At 61.5% G+C, this 13009-nt stretch overlaps 1 protein-coding gene and 1 long non-coding RNA gene across 3 annotated transcripts; one reads left to right on the forward strand and one right to left on the reverse strand.

The window, feature by feature from the left end:
* The first annotated feature begins 168 nt into the window (after positions 1-168).
* Positions 169-3682, forward strand: LOC121660413. 2 transcript variants are annotated; one of them, XR_006014663.1, is made up of 2 exons: positions 169-297; positions 551-3682. It is a non-coding gene; the product is annotated as an uncharacterized LOC121660413 (long non-coding RNA). The 2 variants fall into 2 exon arrangements; XR_006014664.1 differs by having other exon boundaries at positions 554-3682.
* Positions 3683-6489: 2807 nt separating this feature from the next.
* Positions 6490-11282, reverse strand: PHB (prohibitin). The gene is made up of 7 exons (XM_042019769.1): positions 11196-11282; positions 10564-10689; positions 10053-10214; positions 9268-9410; positions 8852-8968; positions 8093-8188; positions 6490-7475 (listed from the first exon to the last, which is right to left on the reverse strand). Exons 2-7 carry the CDS (start codon positions 10649-10651, stop codon positions 7263-7265), a joined length of 819 nt encoding a protein of 272 aa, XP_041875703.1. The 5' UTR covers positions 10652-10689; positions 11196-11282; the 3' UTR covers positions 6490-7262.
* Between the last annotated feature and the right edge of the window lie 1727 nt (positions 11283-13009).

The raw sequence follows: 13009 nt of genomic DNA on the forward strand, positions 1-13009 counted from the left end.
GGGGGGGAGAAAACACCACATAGGCCGAGGGGAGCGGGGAGGCGGCGGTTGCGGGATCGGCAAGCACGCGCGTGCGGGAGCGCGGACGGATAACACGGGGGGGGGGGGGGGGAAGCACCAAGCCCGCGGGGGGCGCGCGCGCGCGGGGGCGCGCACGGCTGGAACGGGGGCACACACGGGACACCCATAGGCCGGGGGAGGCGGCGCTGTGCGCATGCGCCGCCGGGGGCCGTTCCCGCGCGCCCGCCCCTTTCCCGCCGCTGCTTCACCTGAGGCGGCGGCGCGCGCGGGGCGCAGGTGAGGCCGGGGGGAGCGGCGCGCATGCGCGGGGGACAAGGAGGGGGCGGCCTGAGGGGCGGGGGGGCGCCTGCCCGTTACCCCGCGCGCATAATTAGCGCCCGTGCCCTAATTAGCGCCGGCAGGTGGTCGCGGAGGTTGTGTGAGGGTGGGGGGGTGTGACGGAGTGGGGGTCGCCCCGGCTCCCCCCTCAGCGGGGCCGCCCGCTCGTCCGTTACTCCGCGCGGGTAATTAATAAGCCCGCTCTAATTAGCAGAGCTAGGTGAGCCGGGCAGGCCGTGGCCGCGCTGCGGTAAACCCGGCTTGAGGCCTCACGGAGTCCCGGGGATGGCTCCTGCCCTCGGAGGTGACGGAGCTGCCCCTCAGGACCAGGTAAGGCCCCAGCGCCTCCTCAGCGAGGCCCCGAGTGATTTGCAGGAGCCTCAGCAGTCGGGCCCTTCTGTTCCGGTGCCAAACCCCAGCTCCCACTTGCTCAAATCTTCCTCTCCCCTTAACACGCTAATGACTACTTAACTCCAGCCTGCGGTTTCTTGATTACACCCTGATGAATGAGAGCGATGTGACAAGGAGCAGCACCTTCGGCAGGTAGTTGGTGACGGGCGTGGGGCTCCTGAAGGTCGGGGCCGCTCCTTCGCAGGCTGGCCCTGCCTTTTCCAGGTGCCACCTCCTCTGGGAAGCTGCAGAGCCTCGGCCACAGCCCCAAAACCGTTGCTGGGGCTGTGTAGGAGGGGACAGCGCTGCTGTGGTTTGGGTTTGGCAGCCATGAAGGAATTAGTGAGAGCAGCAGGCACCGAGAGGGGGAAGGGCACCAACCCCTTTGGCAGCGCTGCTGTTTGCCGAGGACTTCGGGGCTCTCTCTTGCCGCTTTCAGCTTTGAGTTCCTTTCCTAAATCCTTTAGTCCACAATCCCTAGCTGTGGTTGGTTTCCTCATCTGCAAATGCCCCCCTGCCCCCAACAGTGTAGGGCACTGGATTTGAGATTCTGCCAAAAAATCTCGGCGCCCTCACTCCCCCGGAGTTAGAAATACCAAATTCCAGAGGGTTTGACTTGCTCTGGATTCCTGAGCATAAACCCCAGATCTGAGCTCCCTGTGCAGAGCAGGGATTGGAGCTCTCAGAGGCAAATTCAGGCCCAAGTTAAAAGGGCAGGGAAGGCTGGGGAAGCCCCGGGGTGGGATCAGAACAATGCTCCCAGTTTTCCTCCTTGCCCCAGCTATCCCTGGAGCAGGACAGGACACGCTGACCCAGCCCACGGGAGCTGGTGCTGCCTCACCCAGTCCAGAGCTGTTCCAATCTCTGCTGGAAGCGGTCACCTGGAAGAACCTTGGAGTGTGTGGACACTGCTCCATCTGAGCCCAGCGCCCCTGTGCAGTGCAGCCTCTGGAGGAAAAGCAGGGAGATGATGTCAGGGCAGCTGCTGCTGCCGGACACCTCCGTGGATGTGGAGGATGCCAGGTGCTGGAATTCCCTGCCTTAGAGCGGGAAGGAAGAAGTACACCGGGGATTTTTTGTTCCTTGGAAGGTGAATGCACAAGAAGCAGCGACAGAGCCCCTCTCCCAAAGGTGGGATCTCAGCTGAGGGACGACGTAAAACAGAGGAGCACAGAGGAGGAGCAGAGCCATCAACCACTTCCACAGCCACCAAGGGGACCAGATACGAAAATCTCTGGGTTCCTGGCGTGATGGAAATAAGGGACTTGTCCTCCCAGCCCTGCTGGTGTCCCTCCAGCACCGGGGGTGGCCCAGGGAAGGGGCAGCTGCTGAGAGACTTTTGCTGTCCCCACGCTGTGGTTTGTCCCCAGGGCACCCAGCAGGGCACACTCCCCTGTTGCTGCTTGGCTGAGGCAGCTGACAGCTCCACGGCCCAGTTCCCACAGGGAATCGCTCTCCCCATCCCTCCCTGGGATCCCCAACACGTCAGGCACGGAGAGAGAGGGAAACCAGCCCCGAGCAGCCCCAGCCCCGCAGCTCTGCTCTGAGCAGACACCTGCCCCAGAGCCAGAGATCCTTATCTGCCCCATTTCCTCTGCTGCTGGGTGACATCAGAGGCAGCTCTGGCGCTGCTGTGGCTCCTGGTGTCCTTCTCCCCTGCATTTTCCTTCTCTCCAGGTGTAACCAGAGTGGGAAAAACCCTCCTGTGTCAGGTGAAGGTGACACAAATCGTCATCTCCCCCCTGAGCCCCTGCAGTCTCTCAGCTGTGGGTGACACTGGCTTCCCCTACAAACCAGATTTTTTTTGTCTAAGCAGCTTAGGGCCTTTCAGGGTGAAAAGTACAGCAAAAGTAGGAGAACGTGCTGGCCCAGGGGCTGCAGACACAGCAGAACGTGGTGCCACCCACCTGGGGGTTTTTCCTGGAGGCCTGGCTGCTCTGGGCTTGCCGAGGAAGCAGATGGGAGCTGTTGCTGCTCAGGGAGCAGCCCCGGCGCCGTGGGCAGGAGGAGCTCACACATAGGTGAGCAGATGGCCCCAGCTGGAGGTTGCCGGTGCTGTGGGCAGGATCCGGGGCTCTGCCAGCCCGGGGGCTCGGGGCCGCCTGCTCTGGGTGTTTGACACGGCTTTAGGGCTGGAATGCTCTGGCAGTGCCCAGCCCCGCCGTGCCACGTGAGCTGCGCTGCTCAGGGGCCCAACTCAGAGCTCTGGGCCTGCCTCATCCCCGTTCCTGCTGGGAGGATTCTTGGGAAAACTCCTCCTCATGGAGCAGCACTGGCCCTTCTTCACGCTGTGCCTGGTGCTGTGTGAGGCCTCCGAATCCTGACAGTGCTGCCTTAGGGACAGCCTGCACCAGCAGGACTTGACACAGCTGGGACAATTTCTCCTTACCCAAAAGAGAAGAGTCCTTGGAGCTTGGTGCTGCTCGAGGATCCTGGAAAGAACAGGCTCTGCGGAGGGAAGCTGAGGCACAGGTGCTGCTGACACCTCCAGCTCTGCAAGCCAGCCAGACTATCAGGCTTTGTCTTTCAGATCTCCTGCTCAGGATGCCCTGGAGCGATGGGAGAGGAAGCAAAAGGGAAACAAAGGGGTTTTCCTGCTGGATTTTGCCACAGGAAGCTCTGTGCTGTCCGAGGGAGCCGGGCCACCGAGCTCAGAGGCACCGGGGCTTTGAGGCCGTGTCACTGCAGAGGAGAAGTTCAAGCAGAGGAAATTCCTGTTCCCGTTTTCCTTTCCCAGTTCAGTGGAAAGGCACAATTAAAGATTAATTGCCTCCAAATAACAGAGCAGAGCTCACACCCACCAGCACCTCCTTGTGCCTGCGATCAGAGGCAGCTCCGTGTGGGGGTTGTTCACTTTTCTTTGGGGTCCTGGGGGCAGGGGAACACGACTGCGGGATCAGAGCCAGCAGCCTCTGCATGAACACCACCAAAAAGTAAAATTTCCCTTTGGTTAGCCTTGGCTTTGTGCTTTTTTTTTTTTTTTTCCCTTTTTTAGATTCCTCCTGAGGGAAGTTCTAAAGTTCATGCTGGAGCAATTATTAAATACAAACGTCACTGCAGCAGGTGCTGGACGTTTCTGTCCCTGCACTAAAGGACGCCCTCTGCTCACATCGGCATCAGAGGAGTACAGGAAGGGTCCTTGGCCTTGGCCAGGGTGAGGAACAAACTGGTTTAACTGGAGTCCTTTCCATTCCCACCCCATCTTCCCGAGGCTCACCCTGGAGCCAGGATGTGCCAGGCTGAATTCAGCAGCTCTGATGGAAAACAGGCCCAGGAGGAGCAGCTCAGCCCCACTGCCAGCCGAGGAATCCTGGATCCAAACTTGGCGCTGAGCGTGGCTCCCCATCTCCCAGCCTGCCCTGGGCTGTTATTCCTGCTCTTTTCCACGAGCCCTTCCTCCCGCACCGCCCCTGTTTTTCAGGGTCCCCTTGGACATCAACAGCACAAAGGAGGCCGTGAGGAAACTCCTCCCAGTGCCCGGCTCTCCCCACGCTGCCAGCTCGCTCCGGGGCACGGATTATCCCAGCCTCGGGACCTGCCTGGCCCGGGGAGGCTCCGGCCCGGCTGCAGCAGGAGCAGGTGCCCCTTTCCATGCCCAGCCAGGCGGGTCCCGGCTGCTCCAGAGGCTGCTCCCCGTGCTCCTGGCCGTGTCCTCCTCACGCCAGGCAGGCCGGGGTGTCTGCCACAGAGCAGGCTCGGCTCAGGGAGGGTGAACACAGAGGAAATCAGGCAGCTTCCTGTTTGTTTATGGGGAACAAAAGCCTGGCTGGCTGGTCTGAGCTCCCTGCCACCAGCAAGGAAGGAAAAAGGGAGGGAAAAGTCTCCCAGGAAGCAAAAACCAGTCTGTGCTGCCATTAATCACTGAAAGCACAGAGCTGCAGGGGAACAGCTGCCAGGCTTTTCCCTCCAGCACGGATTAATCACCACAACAACGTTCTGGACCCAAAACCTCAGAGCTGTTTCCTGAAATCCAGCTCAACCAGCTCGCACCTCCGAAGCCATTCCCAGACATTCCTGCAGTTCCCGAGGGAGCCAGGTGAACCTCTGGGAAAGGAGGAAAGCTCGGAGCCCTGCAGGGCTGGGGGGAAAACAGGAATTTGGACCTTCCCGAGTGCTCGAGGAGTGGAAACCTGAAGCTGGAAGGGGCAGCAGAGGGTTCTGAGGAGCCTCAGGCAGCTCCTGTGCCAGCTTGAGCTTCTCCTTTGCCACCTGGAGACTCCATCCGTCCTTGTCCACATCCTGTCCTGGCCAGGGTGACCTCGGGGCTCTGCTGTCGCCACGGGTGGCCACCTCTGGGCCGATTGCTGCTGCCACCTGGTGGGAACCAGCCCGGCCCTGCTGCTCCTCGGGGTGTCCCCCTGAGCCTGGAAAAGGGCGCCTCGGGACAAGGCACCTCTGGAAAAGGACACCTCTTCCCATCCTTCCTGGCAAGGCGAGCAGCAAAGCTGCACCTCTGCCACTCACCCGCACAACACCCCCAGCTCTGCGATGTCGGTGCCAAACGGGACAACTGGAGAACCACAGAACAGCTGGGGTTGGAAGGGACTTCTGGAGCTCCTCTAGTCCCAGGCAGGGCCACCGGGAGAGCAGCTGGAAGATGGGAAGGTCCAGGAGCACCTGGTGGGATGTTGGTGTGAGGGAGAGCCGAGAGGAGGGCACTGAGTGCCCTTTGATGGGGATTAAAAGCTGTCAGATACACTGAATTTGGGGAGTTTGGGCAAACAGGTGGCAGAAAGGGAAAGAACCAGGCCAGGAAAGCATTCCCAGGCTCCCCAGGGAATGGGCACATTCCCGAGGCTGCCAGAGCTCCAGGAGCTTTTGGACAATACTCCCAGGGATGCACAAGGTGGGAGTTTGGAGTGAATCGAACCAGGAGCTGGGCTGGATGAACCCTGTGGGTCCCCTGTAACTCAGGACATTCCATGATTCATTTGGAACCCCAGATCTCTCAGCAGAGGAAAGGGAACGTTTGTAGGGAGAATCACCCCCAAAAGCCAAGGAAATGGCGAATAATCAGCCCCAGGGGCCACTGAGGGAGCCTCAGGCACCTCCTCCAGAGGGGCCAACAGCAAAGGCAGCAGGAAATGCTCCCCACTCCCTGGAAATGCAGAGCCCCGGGAGCTGGGAAGGGATTGCAGCCACACTCTGCAGAGCCCAACACCTGGAGCACGAAACTGAGAGGGGAACGCAGGAAACGCCATGGGAGGGTTCAAAAGGAGCCTTGGGAGCCGAGTGGGAGCTGCCCTCGGAGCGTCTGGAGCGGGAGAGCAGAGGAATAAAGAGCTCCAGAGGGGAAAGAGGTCTGGAAGTTATTTGGGAGTTGTGCACCCGACTCAGCTGCCTGAAACCCCGTGTGAGCTCAGGCACCTCATCACCGCTGCAGGCAGAAAGGGCAGGAGAGGCTTCCCAGGGCTCCAGAGGCTGTAGGGGGGATGCGGAGAGTGAAAGGAGCCCGCACCGCACAGCAGCACCCTCAGGGCAGCACTGACACCCGGGCCAGGCCGTTCCTGAGGGACACCAGGCCCCGGGTGAAGCCCAGGATGGTGCCAGGCTGGAACCGTGCAGGGAAAAGGCTCCACAATGCCACTCTTACCTCAGGAATGCCGTGAAAACTCACAGGCCAAGCTTTGAAGCTGTCGGGATCAATCCCTCTTTGCCTGTGCCAAGACTCTTCCCAGCTACCCCAGCCCGTGCCCCACTGACCCCGACCTCCCTCTCTCCTGAGACAGCAGCAGAAAAAGAAGCAGCAACCCACGGTGCCACCCTTGGGACTGTGACATTTATTGAAGGCTGGTTACACAATCACACCCATCACATCCTCCTCACAGTTCAGCTTCCCTCAGTAAAAGGAGCATGGATGGAACAGAGGATTTCTGCCCGAGCCTCGGAGCAGCGAGGGGCTGCGACAGGAGCCCACGGGGCAGGAGAGGGGGACGGCTCAGGGGGAGAACGAGGAGATGTCCCGGATCCAGGAGGATTTCCTGCACAGGAACTCCCCTCTCCACCGTGCCACAGGGGATCTCTGCTCCTCTCACCCAGCGCCGCGGCTGCCACAGGCACAGCAGAGCCCCTGCCCCAAGCTGAGGTGTCCCCTGGCTCTCAGGTGACACCTGGAGAGGACTGGCTTGGCTGAGGAGGTGTGGGATGGCCCCGGCCAGCCTGAAGGCACTGAGGCAGCTCTGAGACCTGATCGATGCAGCACCCGTGGCCAGGGACTCACCTGGGCTTCATCCCAGGACAACTCTGCTCCTGGTGCTCAAACTGCCTGGAAAGGGGCACTTCCCAAACCTCCCCGAGCCACTGAAGCCACCGCTGTGACCGCCCAGGGGAGGAACCGCAGGCCTGGTGTCGCGAGCGTTCGCTTTATTTGATTACCCATCCCAAAATCCCTCCAACTGCCAAATTTCCGTTTCCTCCGCGAGGAAATCGCAATGATTTTTTTTTTTCCTTTCCTTTTTTTTTTTTTTTTTTTTCTTTTTTTGTTTTGTTTTGCTGTTCTTCTGCTGGTGTGGGCAGGGCAGGCAGGGGCTGGCTCACTGTGGCAGCTGCAGCAGCACGGACTGTCCCGAGGGCAGGTAGGTGATGTTGCGGGAGCGCGAGAGCTGGTACGCGATGTCCTCGGCCGCCTCCAGCTTGCGCAGCTCGATCAGCCCGTCCCCCGCCGTGGCCAGCGAGTTGGCAATCAGCTCTGCAGCCTTGGAGTCGCCCTCTGCAGAGATCACCGCCGCCTTCTTCTGCTGCTCAGCCTGCGAGGAAAACGGGGAAGAAAAGGGACGGGCAGCGCAGGAAGCGAGAGCGGAATGAACGGACGGAACTGCGCCGCCCCACCCCGCGGGGGTTCCCCCCTGCCAGGGTCAGGATAAAATGGTTCTGGTTTAGGGTTGTGTTCTTTAAACTGGTTTGCTGCCACTCTGGGAAAAAACAGAAGCCAATTTGGCTACTGTGGGAAAAGAAAAAAAGCCAATTTCAAACTGAATTTCAAGCTGGTTTTTGACCCCATCCATCCCACCCGGAGATCCCGATTATTTTGCAGTCCCTAGGGATGCTCCCAAACCCGGAGCTCTCCAGTCAGCTGAAATCTGAGATGACACAACAGCCGTTAATCCCATTCTCCTGCTGGAGACTCCCAGAAATCCTCCAGTGCGAGTCAAAGCAGCTGGAGTGACCCAGGAACAAGCAATGAGCACGGCCGCAGGCCGGGGTGGAGAGAGGAGCCTTCTCCAGCTGGGAGTAGGTTTATGCTGGATATTTGGGAAAACGTTTCTGTTCAGCATTCCAGGAAGGCTGGGACAGGATATTCAAAGGAAAAACCCCTGGAGTGGGAAGGAGAAGCAGCCCCAAGGTTCTCAGAAGGACAGGATACCTTCTCCACGATGAACCTGGCGCGCTCTGCCTCCTGCTGCGCCACCTGCTTCATCTCCACCGCCTCCGTGAACTCCTTGCCAAAGGTCAGGTGGGTCTGGGGGGCACAAACCAAACAGGTCATGGCAGGGACAGATCCCAGCAGCTCTGGGATGGGGACGGAAACAAACTGGGAACAGGTGGGGATCCCATCCCCATCCCTGTCCCGGTGTGCTCAGCCCGCTGCCACCTCCTGGATGGGGCATGGGAAAGCTCCAGAAACAAAGTGTCCAGGCTGCCTCCTGCACCTCCCTGTGCTCCCAGCAGGAAAACCCCAGGCAAAGAGGGAGAGGTGTGCAAGCCTGATTACAACATTTAACTTACAAAGGGATAAATTGAACTTATAAAGGGAGGTGGGAGGGCAGAGCTCCCTCCTTGGGTATCTCAGCAGGTTCCAGGAGGAACCCTTTGTAGGAAAAGCTGCTGTCCAAGTGGGGATTTTCACTGCTGGTGCTTCCTGTGGAGCTGCTGCCAAATCCCAAACCACCTGCAGCGCCATCCATCACCCTCAGCAGCATCTGCTCCTGGTGGAGCTGCAAAAGCCCTGCACAGGGAGGGCTTGGACACCCAGGGGCCACCAAGGGCTGCCCAAGGTCGCAGGGACAAAACCAGAGCTGTGACCCCGGCATCCTTCCAAACACAGTGTCCAAATGTCCGAACGTCCAGCCCACCATCCTCCGGCCACCCTTCTCTCCAAAGGGGGAAATGGGAAAACTCTCACCAAGGACACGTCGTCCAGGATGAGGCCGAAGGTCGCCGCTCTCTCCGTGAGGTCCTCGCTGACCTGCCTGGACACCAGCTCCCGCTGGGTGATCAGCTCCCCGGCGTCAAAGCGAGCCTGCAACGGGCAGACACCTCTGGCAACGGGCAGCGGCAGGACACGGCCTCCGGCTGCACCAGCGTGGACAGCAGGAGGCCTTTCCCCACCAAAAAGGGCTGCCCAGGGAGGTCTGGAGTCCCCATCCTGGGAGTGTCCAAGGCCAGGGTGGACGGGGTGTGGAGCCCCTGGCAGGGGGTGGAGCTGGAGGAGCTTTAAGGTCCCTTCCCACCCAAACCAGGCTGGAATTCTGCGGTTCCAGGGCACAGCACATTCCCCACTCCCTGCCAAGGCAGCGCAACAGCTCAGGGCGTGCTCACCACCACAGACTTGAGGATCTCGGTGGTGATGGAGGGCAGCACGCGCTCGTCGTAGTCCTCGCCGATGCTGGTGAAGATGCGGGGCAGCTGGGCGGTCACGGGCCGGAACAGGATCCGCAGCGTGATGTTCACGTTCTGCAGGTCTGGGGAGCAGCACAGGGTCAGCAAGGGACCTCTCCTCTCCAGTGCAGCAGGAGGAGGAGGAGGAATAAACTCCCCAACTTGGGTTTGCCAGAAAAAATGAGTTGGTTTCACTCCCCTTTTTCCCCTGGGATCCAACTGCGCTCTGCTGTAAAGGGAGAATTCCAACCCCACCTGTGTCACCTGCTCCAGGTGACCCTGCATGAGCTGCAGAGCTCAGGAGGTCCCTTCCAACCCAAACTCCTTGGGGTTCAGTGATTTACAGCACCAAAGGAAGAGTTCTTTAACCCATCCTTTATTAAAGAGATCAAACTATTCCTGACTGTTCCGAACACGTGGGATCTCCACGGAATCAAGGAGCGGTTGGGGTTGAAAGGGACCTCTGGAGATGACCCAGCCCAACGCCCTGCCAAGGCAGGGTCACCTGGAGCGGGTGACACAGGTGGAATGTCTGGATCCAGAGAGGGACACTCCAGGCCCTTCCTGGTCACCTGTCCAGTGCTTGGTCCCTCAAAGTGGAACTCGTTTAACGTTTCTGGCCCTTTCTCCACAGCCTGGGCTTTAGGACCACAGTTCCACATCCAGCAGGGTAAACCCAAAGCCCTGGATCCCCTGGATCCGGTGTCCCCGGGGCCAGCACCCACCTTTGCTGCCGGTGATGACGGGGATGTTGCGGGGCCGCGAGCGGCAGTCGAAGATGATGGGTTTCTGCACCCAGGGGATCAGGAAATGGGTCCCTTCTCCCACCACCACGTCCTGGACCCCCCGGAACCGGTCAAAGATCACAGCTCTGTGTCCTGCATCCACTGAGGAGGGAAAGAGCACGTCAGGGATGTCACTGCTGCCACCAACGCCACGGGAACGGGGCGGCTGGGAGGGTTAAAGCCTTAATTAACAGCAGAGCAGGGAATTAATGGGATCATTTAGGGCAAAAAAGCAAAGAGAAGCTGCAGATGGAACTCCAGGGCCTCCCAGTCTGCTCCCCATGGAGCAGCTCTGTGACTTTTGGAGAAAGGAACTCACAATGCTCGTGGTATAAACAGCCGTGCGAGGCCTCAGTCTGTCTTTATTGGGCAATAAAAGCAGTGAGAAGTCAAGACTTGGACGAAAATACAGAATAAAGCGATTGGAGAGCGCTCAGCTCGTCCCACTCACCGTTGTAAAGAGCAGAGTTGACAACTCCGCCCGCCACAGCCAAGCCCAGACCGAGCTTCCCGATGCTCTCGAACACCTTCGCAGCCATTTCACAGCTCCAGCTCCAGCCCCCGTTCCAAAACCCTCCTGCAAAACCCCCCCGCGCCGGTCAAAGCCCACTGAGCACAGCCGGGGTGCTGCGGGGGTCCCTGGGGATCGACCCCCGCCCGGAATCCCGAACCACCCCGGGCAGGGCAGCCCCGCCTCGGGGTCTCCCTCGGCCCCACAAACACCTCAGCCCCGGGGGTCTCCTCAGCCCGGGGGTCTCCCCCCGCGACCCCTCCCCAGGCTCTGACCCTGCGGCCCCCCAGCACCCCCGGACCCCCCTCCAGGACCCCTCCCAGCTCTCCCCGTCCCCCCACAGCCCGACCCCCGCACCCCGAACGCCCCCCAGGCCTCCCCCTCCCCGCTCCCTCCTAGGCCGCTCGCCCCCAGCACGGGCACCCCACGGGCCAAGGCCTCGCTGTCTCCAGCCCGCCCGCCCGCCCTCAGGCCGCGGCTCGGTCCCGGCTCGGCTCCCCCCGGCCCCGGGGCCGCCGGGGCCCGGACCCACCGCCGCCCCCCGGCCCCGCCGCTCCCGCCGCGCCGCTGACCTCCACATGAATCCGCGGCCGCCCGCCCCAGCGCGCCTGCGCGCCAGGCCAAGACGCGCGCTTCTCATTGGCCCGCGCCTCCCGTGCCTTTCTGGGATGGGTAGTTCTCTGCCACCATGCGCTCTGCAGGGCGGCCTACAGTTCCCGGTGTGCCCCGCGGCGGCCCGCTGGCTGAGCAAAGTAGCGCACTATTGGCTGGGGCTTCACGCTACGCGCAAGGCCTCTTGGGAGATGTAGTCCTAGTGGAGGGGAGGCATGTGGGGGGCGTGCGGGGACGGGGGACATGCGGGGGACAGGGGACGGGCAGCACGTCCTGCTTACAGAACCCCAGAACAGGCCGGGAGGGGACCTCTGGAGACCACCCAGTCCATCCCCCTGCCATGGCAGGGTCACCTGGAGCCGGTGACAGGGGTGGCTTGGGATGTCTGGGTCCAGAGAGGGACACGCCAGGCCCTCCCTGTCACCTGTGCCTGCCACCCTCCATGGAAAATTCTTCCTCCTGTTGAGGTGGAACTCGTGGTTTAGTTTCTGGCCATTGTTCCTGGTCCTGGCACCGCTGAACCGAGTCTGACACCTCCCGGAGACACTTCCCTGGCTTGGCGGGATCCCCTCTCCGCCCTCCCTTCCCAGCCTAACCAGGCCCAGCTCCCGCTCTCTCCTCCAGACCCCAGACCGTCTTTGTGGCCTCCCTCGGACCCTCTCCAGCAGGCTCCTTGTCTTTCCCGAGCTGTGGACACCGGCATTAAACGTTCCTCCCTCGTCCCGGGGGAAAAGGGGCCCGGAGCCGCTGTGCCCCTGCGGACACAGGTCCCTCATTCCCCGGCCGTGTCCCCTCCTGTCCCCTCCTGTTCCCGGAGCCGCTAGAGGGAAGCAGCGCTCTCCCTTTGGCTCCGGGAATCCCGGAGAACAGGGAAAAAAAGAGAGGGAATTAAAAAAAAAACCCTCCCCAAACGCCTGGCCCGGGGAGCCGCCGGGGTGGGCTCCGCTCCGAGGGGACCCCGCCGGGCACCGGGGGCTTTGTGCCCCTCCCCGGCAGCGTCTGGGGATGGGAACGGAGCCGAAGCCCTTCCTCAGAGCCCAGCGGATCCCGGGAGCAGCCAGGGAGTGTCGTGTCACCCCCCTGAGCTTGTGTCACCTCCGTGAGGGGAAACTGAGGCACGGCGCTGCTCAGCACCCCGGCCAATGGGGGGACAGAGAGGGACCCAAACAGCAGCGACAGGTCCCAGCTGGTGGCCCCAGGCCCCGGTTCTCAGCTGTCGGTGCCTCCATCCAGCCCCAAACCAACCTCTGGTGGCAAAGCCCTGAACGCCCGGGGGGTTCTTCCCGTCGGAGGCGGGGTCCAACAAGGTGAAACTCATTAAAGCCGGGACTGGCGGAGCTGGGGGACCGGGATTTGCACCCCCCGAGCTCTGCCTGCCGCTCACCCCACGTTTGTGCTGCCCATTCCCTTTTCCCTGCGGGATCAGCGCTGCCCATTCACACAGAACGGGGACAAAGGCTCGTGGCCCTGGGGATTTTTGGGCCCGGGCCCGGGTTTTTGGGATGGGAGCTGCGGGAGCCGCCGGCTCGGAGCCGGTGCCACCCTCGGCAGCAGCCGGGAGCAGAAAGGGGCCTTTGTGCAGGGACCCTGCGGCCGCTGGTTCGGGGGGGACGCGGTGACACCGGCTGGCCACACGGGCTGGCCACACGGGCTGGCCACTGCCGGGGGCACCCAGAGCGTCCCCCCACAGCCTCCGAGCTGTCCCGGCTCTGTGGGATGGGGAATGTGGGGTCCGGGATGGAGGTGAGGGGCTGGGAGCATCTGGGGGAAGGGA

The sequence above is a fragment of the Corvus kubaryi genome, unplaced genomic scaffold (assembly GCF_017639235.1).
Source record: "Corvus kubaryi isolate FWS band 111438036 unplaced genomic scaffold, C.kubaryi_AGA036_p1.0 35345, whole genome shotgun sequence".
NCBI classification, from domain to species: domain Eukaryota; kingdom Metazoa; phylum Chordata; class Aves; order Passeriformes; family Corvidae; genus Corvus; species Corvus kubaryi.